The sequence below is a fragment of the Eschscholzia californica genome, unplaced genomic scaffold (assembly GCF_041429995.1).
Source record: "Eschscholzia californica isolate CP2 unplaced genomic scaffold, dmEscCali1.0.p SCAF_1, whole genome shotgun sequence".
NCBI lineage: Eukaryota > Viridiplantae > Streptophyta > Magnoliopsida > Ranunculales > Papaveraceae > Eschscholzia > Eschscholzia californica.
Window position 1 is genome coordinate 37,106,542 of NW_028238198.1, and position 14,858 is coordinate 37,121,399.

Sequence of the window (14,858 nt, forward strand, 5' to 3'; positions counted from 1 at the left end):
TATTATTATTAGTAGGAGGGGTCCATAATCATCACCACCAGTGTCATTAACCTAGTGGTAATTGATTCGGTTCTTCTGGGTGGGTCTTAGGTTGCTTTTTTTATTCATTTTTCTACCTTGAGCAGTGGAAGAAATGAAACAGTGACAACCTCAATAAGCTCAATTAACCAGGACCCACTTTTTTATCAAATCATATCTTTAGATGTGTCAATGGATAATCCCAAACTTGATATATTTGTTTTCAATTTGAGTAATGTTACCATATTAAAAAGAGCGAGAGATATTGATTCGATGTGAGAACTCAGAATACGTGAGATAAGAAAAAATGAAATCAGTCCAAGAAAAGTCAAATCCAAGACTGATTTGCCAGGTTCGAAATGGTTAAAGTCATGCAGCATCTCGAGGCGCAAAATGTAAACTACGTGAAATGCATGTAGATTTATGTTGTATGTACAGAAATCTACACTAAGAGGGTGTTTGATTTTTGCACTTATTAAGTGATTTTCACTTAATAAGTGCGGGCCGGCAATTTTAGGTCGTTTGTTTTTTCACTTAATAAGTGAATATCACTTGTAAGTGGGGTCAAAGTAAGTGCAAAAAAGTAAGCTCCAACTTGGAGCTTATTTTTTTGCACTTACTTTCTAAGTGCTAAAAAAGACATTTCTATCCCTATCGAATATTATAGTTACCAATATAATTATAACTAAAAAGAAAATCTTAAACAATTGATAAGTAAAATTATTTTTATGACTTTATCAATGACCATTTTCCTTCTTCACTCATCCTTCGCCTAAGCTTTTCTCTTAAATTTTTTTCACATCTCTTCCTTCATTAATCACGGAACCACCCAAACTCCATCATGCAACGTAAGTTCTTTCTCCTTCATAATTTTTGATTATTTGATGTTAATATTTTCAACATAAAGTATTCATAAACCGTAATTCTCTTATATCCAAACTCGCGGGCATAATGAATTAGTATGAAATGCTAATATGTAAATACTTTAAGGTCAAAATAGACAATTCCTCATTTTTATGATATTTAGAATTAATATAAAAACAAAAATCAAGCACTTAGAAGTAATAGAAAACAAACGCCATATCACTTACAAACGATATCACTTACTAAGTGATAATCACTTAGTAAGTGGTAGCACTTATAAGTGCTAAAAAATCAAACACCCTCTAAGTGTACAACATGCCAGTTCAACAAACGCTTCTGCGACAACACCAACTTCTTATGACGCGTTCAACAAAAGAAAAAAAAACTTCTTGTGACGCAAAATATGACTTTTGGCCACGACGAAGCGGACTTATTGGACTTGCCCCACATTTTTATTTTACTGAGGATTGTTAGCTTATTTGGGAATTTTTTGGACCATTGCCTAAACCTCTCAAAATAACCCAAATCTTGGTTATACTCTTGTCGGATGGGTCCACTTTGTTTTGACCAAAAGTCTAAACATTCTTCTTTACAAATCTCCCTCTACTTTCTCCCTCTACTTTCTCTATCCTCTCTACTTAAGTAGAGAAATGAGTAACCACCCACACCAATCTTATATTCTTCTCTTTTATTATATTCCCATCTTCACGTCCTCCCCCTTTTACACTTTGAAAAAAAAAGCAAAATAAACAATGAAAACTTCTTTACTAAAGCTTATTTTATCTATCTCCTTTGTTTTTGCAAGAAGAGACTTTCATCATATTAAGCACCCTCTTCCTTTACTGGTTTCACACCACTCTGTCTGTGTGTGTTCTTCCAACCTCTATCTTCTTTCATGGAAAAACCATTAGAGATCTTCCTCTTTGGAACACTAAGTATACTTCTACTCATGGTTGTTTTCTCTTCTCCTTTGATTTCTGCAACAAACCCAAGTTCCCTTTCTTCACTTAAAACAGATGGGGAGGCTCTAATTCTTCTCAAAAAGATGATTCAAAAAGACCCAAATGGAGTTTTATCAGGTTGGGAACTTCATAGAAATTACTGCAATTGGTATGGAGTTACTTGTACTCTTGGAAGAACAACAAAACTTGATCTTAGTAGTTGTAATCTTGTTGGTACTCTCTCGTTTTATCCGTTAATGTCTTTGAACATGTTATCTGTTCTTAATCTTTCTATGAATTCATTTACTTTGAATTCATCTTCTTCACTTTTACTACTCCCACTTGGATTACAACAACTTGATTTATCATCAACTGGATTATCTGGTCTTGTTCCTTCTAACTTTTTCTCTAAGTATTCAAGTCTTTTTTATGTTAATCTGTCTCATAATAATCTAACAGGTTTCTTACCTGATAATCTTTTAGAGAATTCAGATAAACTTCAACTTCTTGATCTATCTTACAACAATCTAACAGGATTGTTGTCGAGTCTAATGTTTGATACCCCACACTGCTCTGGTTTGTTGCATCTTGATTTGTCGGGAAATCGTATTATGGGTACTATACCTTCTTCCATTTCTAACTGTACAAATCTTAAGACATTGAATTTATCCTTTAATCTGTTCAAAGGGGAGATACCGATATCTTTTGGCGAGTTAAACAGTTTACAGAGGTTGGACTTGTCACATAATGAATTTATGGGTTCCATTCCTTCTGAATTGGGAAATGTTTGTGATTCACTTCTCCATCTTGAGCTTTCTAATAATAATATTTCAGGTTCGATTCCGAATTCGTTTTCGTCTTGTTCATGGCTTCAAGTTCTTGCCTTGGCTAATAACAACATAACAGGTCCCTTTCCAGATTCCATCCTTCCCAATTTGAGATCATTAGACAGCTTATTATTAAGCAATAATTTCATTTCTGGGTCATTTCCAGCTTCTATCTCATTCTGTAATCGACTACGAATTGTTGATTTTAGCTCGAATAAGCTCTCTGGAGTTATGCCATCAGATATCTGCCCAGGTGCTGCGTCACTAGAAGAATTACGACTCCCGGATAATCTGCTTACAGGCGAAATTCCGTCTGATCTATCTCTATGTCCACAGCTCAAGACAATGGATTTCAGTATAAATTACCTGACAGGTCCGATTCCTGTCGAGTTTGGGAAGCTTGAAAATCTGGAGCAATTAATGGCTTGGTATAATTCTTTGAGTGGGAAAATTCCTCCGGAACTAGGCCATTGTTGGAAACTAAAGAATCTGATTCTCAATAACAATCTATTAAGTGGTGAAATCCCAACTCAACTGTTCAATTCTACAAATCTTGAATGGGTGTCTCTCACAAGCAACCGAATTACTGGTTCGATTCCTAAAGAGTTTGGTTTGCTGTCAAGGTTAGCTGTTCTTCAACTTGCGAACAATAGTTTGAGTGGCGAGATACCTAAAGAGCTGATGAACTGTACCAGTTTACTCTGGTTAGACTTGAATAGTAACAAGCTTAGTGGTGAGATACCTCCTCGACTTGGTAGACAACTTGGTGCAAAGTCATTGAGTGGAATTCTCTCTGGTAACACTGCGGCATTCGTGAGAAATGTAGGAAATTCATGTAAAGGAGTTGGAGGTTTGCTTGAATTTGCTGGAATTCGACCAGAGAGACTTTTAGAAGTGCCGTCACTAAAGACGTGTGATTTCACAAGGTTATATTCAGGAGCTATCTTGAGTATGTGGACTTTATATCAAACTCTTGAGTACCTCGATCTTTCTTACAATCAACTTCAAGGGAAAATTCCTGCAGAATTTGGTGAGATTGTTGCCTTACAGGTGCTAGATTTAGCTCATAATAGACTGTCAGGAGAGATCCCTGACACTTTTGGACAACTTAGGAATCTTGGTGTCTTTGATGCATCTCACAATAGATTGCAAGGACATATCCCAGAATCATTCTCAAATCTATCTTTTTTGGTACAAATTGATCTGTCTGATAATGCATTGACGGGATCAATTCCGTCTAGGGGACAACTCAGTACTCTTCCTGCATCTCAATTTGCAAATAATCCAGGACTTTGTGGACTTCCTCTCCCTCCATGTCCACCAGAAAATGAAATGCCAAATCCATCCGCGGAGGATGGGACAGGAAATCGAAAACCCACAGCAGCATCTTGGGCTAATAGTATAGTATTAGGAGTTCTGGTTTCAGTTGCTTCAGTGTGCATTTTAATAGTATGGGCTATAGCAATGCGAGCAAGGCGTAAAGAAGCTGTGGAAGTGAAAATGCTAAATAGTTTACAAGCCTCTCATGCAGCAACAACATGGAAAATAGATAAAGAGAAGGAACCATTAAGCATAAATGTAGCAACTTTTCAAATGCAATTAAGGAAGCTAAAATTCTCACAACTCATCGAAGCTACTAACGGGTTTTCAGCAGCAAGCCTAATAGGATGTGGTGGATTTGGAGAAGTTTTCAAAGCCACATTAAAGGACGGCTCGAGTGTTGCAATTAAGAAGCTTATACTCTTAAGTTGTCAGGGAGATCGTGAATTCATGGCCGAGATGGAAACTCTAGGAAAAATCAAGCATAAGAATCTTGTCCCGTTATTAGGTTATTGCAAAGTAGGAGAGGAGAGGCTTCTTGTGTATGAATTCATGGAGTTTGGGAGCCTTGAAGAGGTGCTTCACGGGAGAAAAAAGACAGGTGAAGGGCGACGGTTAACATGGGAGGAAAGGAAGAAAATTGCAAGAGGAGCAGCTAAAGGACTATGTTTTTTACACCATAATTGTATTCCACATATAATACACCGTGATATGAAGTCGAGTAACGTACTATTAGACCATGAAATGGAAGCAAGAGTATCGGATTTTGGTATGGCAAGACTCATTAGTGCACTCGACACACATCTAAGTGTGAGTACACTCGCTGGAACACCAGGATACGTCCCTCCGGAGTACTATCAGAGCTTTAGGTGTACAGCAAAAGGAGATGTTTATTCATTTGGAGTTGTATTATTGGAACTCTTGACAGGTAAACGACCGACAGATAAAGATGATTTTGGAGATACGAATTTGGTAGGATGGGTTAAGATGAAAGTAAGAGAAGGAAAAGGAAGAGAAGTTATTGATCAAGACCTTTTATCACCGAAAAACCAAAATGATGAAGAAGAAGAAGAAACAGATGAAGCGAAAGAGATGATCCGATATTTGGAGATGAGTCTACGATGTGTAGATGATTTTCCATCAAAAAGGCCTAACATGCTTCAGGTTGTGAACATGTTGAGAGAGTTGGTTACGGCCACTGGTAGTGCAAGTAACAATGTCTCATGATAAAGGTTCCTTGTGAACCCATGTATTTTTAGGGAAAGGTCAGCGTACTTTAAGGAGTGTGACTTTGTGTCTCGAACCCTTGAGCTAGATGGTGGAAACCAACTCGGTAACCACTCCAACTAAAGGTTGTTGACTAATGAACCCAAGTTTGTCATTGGTTTCTGTTTATTTTTCGAATTATTATGTTGTAACATCAAAGAAACTAGTACGTGTTTTCGCTTCCTATATGATGTGGGGTTTTTTGTGTTTTCTATACGCATCAATATATGAAGAGGTTAGATTATTCTACCAAAGCAGATAAATAACTTTCTTTGTAGTGTGACAAGAACAAGACTTACTTAAAGTTGAAAAGTTTAATCTAACTGTTAAGTACTAATCTTCAATTTCAACAAAAAAAAGTACTAATCTTCAATGAGATATTTAATCAAACATTTTTTAGTATTTAAGAAAGGTAATTGGGTTATTTCCGATTGGCCCCTAAAGTTGACTAGCTTCCCCCTTCGATCCCTAAGCTTGGAAAAATGCCTAGATAACCCTCTTTCAGCTTTTCTATCCATCGACTCATCAGTCAAACCAAAATTTTCTGGGTGCTTCTAAAGGCACCGGACCAAAAGACTGTTAGCATCCGGAAACTTTATTGACTCGGGTCAATGGTCATTGATCCGAGTTCTCTATAAGCACCGGTTTTTAATGTGGGTGACGTTCACCTTCGCTTGCTTCTTCCGAAACAAAAAGAATCCTAAACAATGACGATATCTTCTCTCTTCTTCTCAAAGAACGGATCGTTTGTATCAACGGTGCAATCTTTCAAGAAACAGCTTCAATTTGTGGGTTGAAGAAAGAGTATCAACTGTGCAATCTCCCACGAATCGTTTGTATCAACGGTGCAATCTCCCACGAAAAAGCTCCAAGAACCCATATTTAGTGAAATTACCTCTGCAGTAATGAATCTATACCAGCTGAAATTCGCAAAGCAGGAAATTGCTTCACTCTGGTTTTTATGTAAGCAGGTGACTACCTAATTAAGATAAAAAAAAAGGTGACTACCTAATTAGTTTGTACCATGTGTTTTCATGTCGTTTCAAGTTTCCGAATAACACAAGATATAGTTACAGGTTACTCCTTTCCAAAATCGTTAATGCTTTCTTCTAACCAAACCCGATTTTCTGTTTTAGTAGGAAGCTTCTTTGCTGGATATAACTGATCAAGCTTGTTCACTTTTCACACCTTCTGAGGTATATGTTTATACAATATGCAGGTCAATCATCATTACACCATTATAAGATTGAAATTGTTTATCTACTTTCATTAACATTGGAACGATTGTTTTTTCTTTCGTTTTAGGTTCTTTTAATGGAGTGGGCAGATGATATAGAGGTATACTTATTGAGGGCTTATGGAAACTCGATAAATATTAGCCCAAACAGATTCACCTCGAATTGAAATTAATATTAGCTTAGAGAGAGAGAAAGTTTGGAATTCTCAATTTTCAGATTTTGTGAGAGATGAATGGAGGGCTTAGGGTTGACTACACTTTGACTGGTGCCTACATAGTTAGACGGTGCTAACAGAGAAAGGAGCAGTTGGGCCTGGTGCTAATAGAGTTGGATGCTAACAACCTTTTGGTCTGGTGCCTTTAGAAGCAACCAAATTTTCTGATACCCTATCGGTGAGGCATTTAATGAAACAGTTGTGCCAATGGGTTGGCCCAGACAAATCCATAGGCCAGCCTGGGCTGCTGGCCCATTAAAGTGACGGCCTGGGCCTGGCCTGAGAAAATGGGTCGGGTTTGCCCGTCGGCTGTTTGACACCACTAAAACACAGTCATGAAATCAGTTTAGTAGTAGAAAGGAAAGATGCATCCTCAAGGGGACTGAATTAAGTCATTATTGGGCAAGAATCCCTAAACCAGAACTAATCAAATGGAATTGGAATATCGGTTCGGGCAGGCGAGCTCAATTGGTGCCCCCAGAAAATACTAAAATGTATACAGGCACATCCAACTCCAATTCTTTTCCGAGGGCTCTCTCAGAAGTTTTTTCCCCCAAAATCATTTTAAATATTTTAGTTCTAGATGTTTTTTTTTTGTTAAAAGTATTTTAGTTCTAGATGTTAAAATTGGAAACTAATAAAATAGCCTCCATAGGTTGCAACCATTTTTTGCTCAATACCAAAGCAAAGTCATTTAGGGCTATCGGTCAATTAGGCATAGTATATGGTCAGTCCGACTGATTGCAAAATATTATTAAGATCAAAAATGGTAAATTCTCTTACATTTGTGTGATAGACTTGCCGGTTTGATTAATTTGTCTTACATACAATTGTACAATTTGTAAACGACTTAATTTTGTGATGAACTTTTAATTGTTAATTATGTAAAGAATAATATTATGGTGTGTTGATTCCTATCAAAAGTGGAATTTGATAGGAATCAAGCATCTTTGGTCTGTATGGCTACCAAGAATCCTAAGACTCTTGAATGTTAAGGATTCCTAATTCAAAATTTGTATTGGACTAAAATCCCACCCTACTTCCTAGGATTTGCTAGGATTTTGGATTAATAAACCTAGATTTCAAACTTAAAATCAACAAAAATATATTTCCTTCTACAAAAAATTATTTTTAAAATATTTTTTTTTTCAAAAATCGCTTTTTTTACCAAAAATTTTTTTTCTCGAAAATCGTTTTTCCCCAACCCGATTTTTCGACAATTGTTTTTTCTCCCGAAATCCGATTTTTTTCCCAGAAAACATTTTTTCTCCAAACCGTTTTTCGATAACTGAAATTTCCTAAAAACTTTTTTGTTTCATGAAGACCGTTTTTCCCGAATTTTTTTTCTTATGAAAAAATGATTTTCGTGAAAAAAAATTTTCATGAAATCTCGGTTACCGAAAAAGTAGTTTCGGAAAAAAAAAATCGTGGAAAAAACGGCTTTCGAGAAAAACTATTTTTGGAAAAGAAAAATTATGAAAAAAACGAAGGGGCCTCGAATGAAACGATATTTGAAAAACGAGTTTCGAGAACAAGGTTTCTTTTGTGAAATTTTTTTCTCACCGGAGTTTCTAGAGAGAGAGAGAGTGAATTTTTTTTCATGGTCGCCGGTCGAAAAATTTTCCAACCGGCGACCTAGTCGGAGAAGAGAGAGAGGTGAGGTGGAGAGAGAGAGATGTGAGGTGGAGGGTTTTTTTTATTTTGAACCATATTCCCCATAAAATATGTTTCCCCGGAAACTTTTCAAAATTTTGTTCCCTTTAAAATTTCACACCCCGGAAACTATTTAGCTTTCCCCAAAGCGCTGGCCTTTTACAAACACGTTTGCAGAAAAACGTAAAGGTTTTTTCTGTTATTGTTTTTGAAAAAAAGTATTGAAAGTGGATTTTGCTAGAAAGCTAATGAAAAGTCATTTCTAAATATATAATTTTTATCCTACATCTCAAACAAAAGTTTTATCGCTTTAAAATTTAAAGAAAAATAAAAGAACTTAGTTACACAAAATGACAAAAAGGGGTAATTTAGTATTTGCACACTTTTTGACCTGAATAATAATTTCTAAATGTTTTGTGTTTTTCTACTCATTTTCAATATTATTTTGACCTTTCTAGAAATTACCCCTTCAAACAAACCAAAAAAATATTACTTGGATTCATGATTCCGTCATCCAAACACACCATAACTGTTTACAAATTTTAGACTTGATTTGTCTTTGTGAAAAGACCTATTTTCTTCATGTCCCTTAAATGGGATTCTTCGCATTCATGTGTAATGATAATTATAGTTGTTATTGATGATCAAATAAATGGAAATAAAATACACAATAATATTCAAAAAAAAAAAAAAAAAAACAAGAGTTGCAATCATGGGATCGAGTGATCCGTATCATCTCCCCTCAAGTTGAACGTCTTGATTGTGTATTGAAAGTTGTAACACAATATTCGATGATGAGTTCTAACTAATATTTTTGTGAATATGTTGGCACCTTGTTCTTGTATTGGGATATTCTGCACTTGTAAAGAACCACACCCAACCCTCTCTCGAACAAAAGAGTAGTTGTAGACCCAATCAATACGTTTCCTTGTAGGGGGAAGAATTAAATTATGAGTCATATAAGCGGCTTTTATGTTATCACAATGTATAGTTGGAGGTGTTTTCAAACAAATTCTAAATACTTGGAGTAAGTGGTGACTTTATGCTATCTCTCCAGTAGTGGAGGTCATACATCTATATTTAGCCTCGACTCTACTCCCTCAAATTGTTAGTTGTTTCTTTCATGTATGACCGAAGAATGAGATTACTTAGATGTACAATAAGTACTGGAAACGAAGCCGAGAGAACTGATCAGCACCCAACTCAATATGCGTCTCAATTCGGTAATCTGACTTGAGAAGATAAAAAACAATCCATTTCCAACAGTGTCTTTAAGGTAATGTAGCCCAATTTAACCACACTAAAATGGGTACCTATTTGTTTGTGCACTAGGGTATAGCCCGTGTCTCCGTCACGGGATAATTTGTCGATCATGTTAGTAGATGAAGACAAACTACAATCATACAACAAAAAGAATTGTCGATCAAATTCCTACTAAATTCGTCTTTTGAAAATCAAAATAAAATTATTTTTTGCCTCAGTATTAACATGACCAACACAATTTTAAGATGAAAATTGTAGGTAGTTATTTTAAGAATAAGTGGGGAGTTATATGTTGAAAGGTAGTTAAATTAACGAAAAATCCAATGGTGAAAATTGAACTATGGATATTGACGGATGAAATTTATGATTGCAAGTCATGACATGATACTAAAACCTATGTCATTTGTTATATAGATGAGCTGACAAATCTTATTGACCGAGAAGATCATATCAGGTCGTTTAAGAGAAAAAATTGGTGGTTCTGGACAAGGGTGTTGGAATTTTAGACTATTTATAATTAAAATTGTTATATAATATAAAAACGGTTTTTAGTGCTTTTGATTTTCAAATAATAATTATTTAAATTTTATTTGATTACTAATAGTTTAACTATCTTTTGGTAAAAATTATATGGAGAGATATATTTTTTGTAAAAAGACTTTTATTCAAAATGTTCCTTTTCATTTTGAGTTAATTCCTATATGGCCCCCTACTTTGTGACCAGCTTCCTTTATTGCCCCCTTTTTTTCGTAAATTCAAATATGGCTCCCTATTTTCAAGTAAATGTCATTACTACCCTTCTTAATTTTAAATTTACAACATTTAAAAAACATTATTTCCACCTCACCCCTCTCTCTCTCCACCTCATCTCTCTCTACAACTCACCCATCTCTCTCTACAACTCACCCATCTCTCTCTCTCCAATTCACCTCTCTATCTTTCCAACTCACCTCTCTCTCTTCCAACTCACCTCTCTCTCTTCCAACTCACCTCTCTCTCTCTCTATCCAACTCACCTTCATCTTCCCCGATTAAGGTCGCCGGCCGGAAAATTTTCCGGCCGGCGACCTCAAAAAAAAAAATTCCTCTCATCTCTCTCTCTCTCTAAAAGCTCCGGCGAAGGGGGTTTCCCTTCGCCGGAGCTCGTGAACAGACCAATCTGGTCTGTTCACGAGCTCCGGCGAAGGGAAACCCCCTTCGCCGGAGCTTTTAGAGAGAGAGAGATGAGAGGAATTTTTTTTTTTTTTTTTTTTTTGAGGTCGCCGGCCGGAAAATTTTCCGGCCGGCGACCTTAATCGGGGAAGATGAAGGTGAGTTGGATAGAGAGAGAGAGGTGAGTTGGAAGAGAGAGAGGTGAGTTGGAAAGATAGAGAGGTGAATTGGAGAGAGAGAGATGGGTGAGTTGTAGAGAGAGATGAGGTGGAGAGAGAGAGAAGGGTGAGGTGGAAATAATGTTTTTTAAATGTTTTAAATTTAAAATTAAGAAGGGCAGTAATGACATTTACTTGAAAATAGGGGGCCATATTTGAATTTACGAAAAAAAGGGGGCCATAAAGGAAGCTGGTCACAAAGTAGGGGGCCATATAGGAATTAACTCTTTCATTTTTATAAATAAGTGTGTCTCTAAAATAATTTTTAAAATGGTTAATGAAACAACATGTAGAAACTATCTTGGAAAACATTTGACATCATTAGAGTATTTTTAATGCTCCTTAATTAAGTGAAATCTCCACAAATTACTTGGTATAATTTCTCAAAAGTTTTTCATATCTTGGGGAACATTTTGCGTTGAGACCTTCTAGTAATCTCGATCTAGAGGGAGCAAGCCTCTAATCTCCATCCCTCTTGATTTGTGTTTCCAAAGACGATTTTTCTAACAAAGAGATCGATTGATAGTAGCATCTTTAATCGGAACACCTATAATCTGTTTAACATTTTTTTACTACACGAGCCACGAGAATCGCGTTGAAACTGGTTTGAAGGTTGAGTTATGAATAATACCTTTGTGGTATATCCATGCTGAGTAATAAAACAAAACAAAGTCGAACTTTTGTATAATATATATATATATATATATATATATATATATATATATATATATATAAACATCACAAAGATCTTTAGTTATAATTTGAGCATTAATATGAAATGACCCTTGATATAACTGAAGATGTAAACATGTGATCGCTTCATCATCGATATACAATAATAAAATTAACTGATGGTGTGTTTGGTTACAGGGTTCTTAAGTAGGATTCCTATCAAAAGTGAGATTTGGTAGGATTCAAGAATCCTTGGTCTATTTGGCTACCCCCTAGGATTTGCTAGGAGTTTTGGATTAATAAATCTAGATTTCAAACTTAAAATCAAACAAAAAAATATTTCCTTCTACAAAATTATTATTTTTTTCAAAAATAGTTTTTTTCTCAAAAATTATTTTTCCCGAAAATCATTTTTTTTCCGGAAAGCGTTATTTTTTCCAAAAACTGTTATCCCCCTCCCCCCCCCCCAAAAAAAAAAAATAATTCTTCTCCAAATAATTTTTTCCCCCGAAAAAACATATTTTCCCTTGAAATTTTTTTTTTTCTCCAAACCATTTTTTCTACTGAATTTTTTTCTCGAAATTCGTTTTTTAGATAACTGGAATGTCCTGAAAACTTTTTTACTTTATGAAGTCCGTTTTTCCAAATTATTTTTTTTGAGGATAAAATGGTTATCGAAGAAAAATCGATTTTCCCAAAAAAAAGAAGAATAAAAGATTTTTCGTGAAAAGAAAATGTTTCATGAAATCTCGGTTATCGAAAAAAATGATTTTCGAAAAAAAAATCATTTAGGGGGAAAGAGTTTTCGAGGAAAAAACAACTTTCGGGAAAAACTATTTTTGAAAAAAAAAAAATTTACGAAAAAAATTGAAAAAACGGTTCTCGAAAAAAAATTATGAAGAACACGAAACGTTCTCGCATGAAACGATATTTGAAAAAACGAGTTTGGAGGACAAGGTTTCTTCAATATTTTTTTAAAGAAGCGTTTAAAAATAGTCAAATCATACGATTCTTATTAGTTGCCAAACAAATCAAAAAAATTTATTTAGATTCATGAATCCGTAGAATCATGAATCCGAAAGACTCATGAATCCGCGGATTCATGATTTCGTCATCCAAACACACCATTAAGTTGTTGTGTGATGAATAAATAATGGACTAAATTGTTTCGGGTGTTTGCGTGAGACCATAAATAGCTTTACTCAATCGGGCCGTTTAGCTACAAACTTTTTCGAAACGATGAACTAGGCCAGTCACGTCACCTTTTGGCTAGTCGGTCCCAAAATTGGGGCCATTCAACTTTTCTTCAAATGACTTTTATTTTATAGTCTATATTGTTAAGTTTGTGGTCATCCAACTCAAAATCAATTGGCAATGAGTTGAGAGGACCTAGACCTTATATTCTTGGTTGCTAGATACTCATTCTCTTATGTGGGACTATTCTCACACGTCCCCTCACGTGTGGCTTTCTTTGAGCCTAGCACGTGCGTTTTTTTTTTCTTTCGGGTGACGTGGAGCACGTGTGACTTTTTTTTCAAGTCTATCACGTGTTAAACTAGCTCTGATATCATGTTAAGTTTGTGGTCATCCAACGCAAAATCAATTGACAATGAGTGGAGAGGACCTAGACCTTATATTCTTTGTTGCTAGATACCCATTCTTCCATGGGGAACACTATTTTCACATATATAACATTTCTTTTTTGTTTTGGAAAAACCCCAATGTTGTTGACTTAGGCATGGAAGTATCTTTCTTACATAGGGTCGGAGAAAAAATTCGAGAACCCAAGACTCGTTATGGATACTCGAGTCCTTTAGAGCCCACGTGTACCCAAACGAAGGTGGGTTCATCCAATCAACCCGGTGAAATTAACGGGTCGGGCTTGAGTTTTGAAGCGCTACCCTACATCCTGCCCGACCCTTTAATATTTGTTCGACATAACCTGCTTAATAATATTGTCCATTTACTCAATAGTAGTTATGTACATTTTGTATATATTTATACTTATCTATTTATGTATGTATGACATATATATATATATATATATATATATATATATATATATTGTGCTCATATATATAACACATAATAAATAATATACTTTACTACATATAATTGTGGACTGTGGATGTGATGGTTGTGTGACAGTGGTGATTGGTGACCAAAGTGACAAAATATAGTGGAGTGACCTGATCTTTTGATGTATAAAATAGATTTATAAATTCTTACATAGTAAATGTACTTTCATATTGTTCTAAAATATTTTAAATATATAGGTCCCGATGTGCTCTTTTCTTTTCTTTTCTTGAATAGTGAAAAGTTGAAAATCTGATAATTGACCGTCTGATACCCGTCAACCCCGAAAGTTTTGAGGGACTTAGACGAATTTTGGACACTAAGATTATTAAACTAACCAGTTTGACGATGCTCGATAGCCTAAATAGACAAGAAGTTTCAAAGCCCGCCCGACCTGACCCGATTAATGATATAAGCCCGACCCGGACCGATCCCCACCTCTAATCTTACTTAGGGCTGGGAAGAAAATTCGAGAACTAGAAACTAGTCATGGACGGCCGAGTCCATTAGAGCCCACGAGTATCGAACTTGGGTTCAACCCAACTGATCTGACATAACTAGGGGTGGGAAAAAGATCCGGAAGACCGGTATCCGACCAGTTCGACCGAGATAAAAAGTGTCCATGGACACCCGATGGTCATAACGTTTAGTGTCCGACCGACCCGAAAGAATTGGCGGACGGTCACGGTCAAAATTTTATGTCGAAAGACCGACCGCTAACCGACCGACCAATATAGACCGTCTAAATAACCGACCGGTACGAATGACCGAATAGGTTGACCGACTAAACTATCCTCATATTTACTTTTGATTTCTTGGTTAAACATCTTCATTTGTAAGTAATTTTGTTTGTGGTAATAAAAATAAAGTTCTGAATTTAAGTAAACTTTATTGGAAAGTCCGGACCGAGACCGTCCGGTGTCCGACTGGCCCGGTAAAATAAACGGTCTTGGACGGTCAATGGACAAAGAATTCTTAAGAGTGACCGTCTGTGTCCGCCCGAATAAATAGGTGGTCACCAACAGTATATGTCCGAGTCGACCGGTTCGATAAAGTTAGAGTCCGGTACCGACCGGTCCGGACCGATTCCCACCCCTAGACATAACTGCTTAATAATGTTGTCTATTTACCCAAAAA

The 14,858-nt window shown here is 35.9% G+C and overlaps 1 protein-coding gene and 1 long non-coding RNA gene across 2 annotated transcripts; both read left to right on the forward strand.

Moving 5' to 3' along the window:
* Window positions 1-1,307: 1,307 nt before the first annotated feature.
* Window positions 1,308-5,490, forward strand: BRL2 (BRI1-like 2). The gene has a single exon (XM_086653016.1). The coding sequence runs from the start codon at window positions 1,778-1,780 to the stop codon at window positions 5,195-5,197; it is 3,420 nt and encodes a 1,139-aa protein (XP_086509142.1). The 5' UTR covers window positions 1,308-1,777; the 3' UTR covers window positions 5,198-5,490.
* An 870-nt stretch (window positions 5,491-6,360) lies between these two features.
* Window positions 6,361-7,646, forward strand: LOC147566517 (uncharacterized). Its single transcript, XR_015230488.1, has 2 exons — window positions 6,361-6,432; window positions 6,542-7,646. It is a non-coding gene; the product is annotated as an uncharacterized LOC147566517 (long non-coding RNA).
* The last annotated feature ends 7,212 nt before the right edge of the window (window positions 7,647-14,858 follow it).